Source organism: Bison bison, unplaced genomic scaffold, assembly GCF_000754665.1.
Source record: "Bison bison bison isolate TAMUID 2011002044 unplaced genomic scaffold, Bison_UMD1.0 scf7180017864248, whole genome shotgun sequence".
Classification (NCBI taxonomy): Eukaryota; Metazoa; Chordata; class Mammalia; order Artiodactyla; family Bovidae; genus Bison; species Bison bison.
Window position 1 is genome coordinate 2187231 of NW_011494820.1, and position 722 is coordinate 2187952.

General features: G+C 66.3%; 1 protein-coding gene across 1 annotated transcript in view; it reads right to left on the minus strand.

Annotated features, from left to right (window-relative positions):
* SSBP4 (single stranded DNA binding protein 4) overlaps positions 1–722 on the minus strand; it is a 14185-nt gene that overhangs the window by 197 nt on the left and 13266 nt on the right. The window contains exons 7-11 of the mRNA XM_010847309.1: positions 627–716; positions 505–540; positions 350–404; positions 192–262; positions 5–112 (exon numbers count right to left, since the gene is read on the minus strand). Coding sequence (XP_010845611.1) covers positions 5–112; positions 192–262; positions 350–404; positions 505–540; positions 627–716 — 360 coding nt within the window. The remainder of the gene's footprint in view (positions 1–4; positions 113–191; positions 263–349; positions 405–504; positions 541–626; positions 717–722) is intronic.

Here is a 722-nt window from a genome sequence, read left to right on the forward strand (position 1 = left end):
TGTGGGTGTCGGTGTCCCCGGACGCCCACTCACCCAGGGATCCGTTTACGTGGTGAGGCTCCATCGCGCTCATGGCGGCCATGGGGCCCTCCGGACCAGGGCCAAGCGGGAACTGCAGGCAGAGAAACAGCCTGGGCCTCGGGCCACCGGCTCTCCGCCCCCCAACCAACCCTCTCCCAAGCCCTACTTACATTAGCCCTGCCGGCGCCCGGCCCGATGGGGTTCATGATGGTGTACATGTTCTCGCTAGAGTTGGTGGAGTCTGAGACAGCATATGAGTGGGCGGGGTGTCAGAGGGGCTTCCCCCACCAAGCACACCCCTCCCTATGCCCCGTTCAGGCTGTCGTACCTCCAGGGCTAGGCATGATGGGGGTTCCAGGGGGCCCGCCTCCTCCTGGGGGTCCCTGCACAGAGGGAGGCACAGACGGTGAGAAAGTCCCCCCTTGTGTCACCCCACAGCCCTTGCGCTCAGGTCCCAGGTGTCCCAGCTTAGGCCCCACTCACCGAGTAGCTGCCGGGGGAGGAGGAGGAGTAGGGGATCTGGGGACAGAGGCAGCTGTGAGCAGTCCGCCCACTCCACCACCCCACCTGCTTTTAATCACCCCACACCCCTCCGGGATACTCACCGAGTTGCCACTGGGGCTGGCCCATGGGCCGCGCACTCCGGGGCCCCTAGAAGAGACAGTGGTGGCCCCGGGGCTAAGCCCGGTGGTACCCTCGCC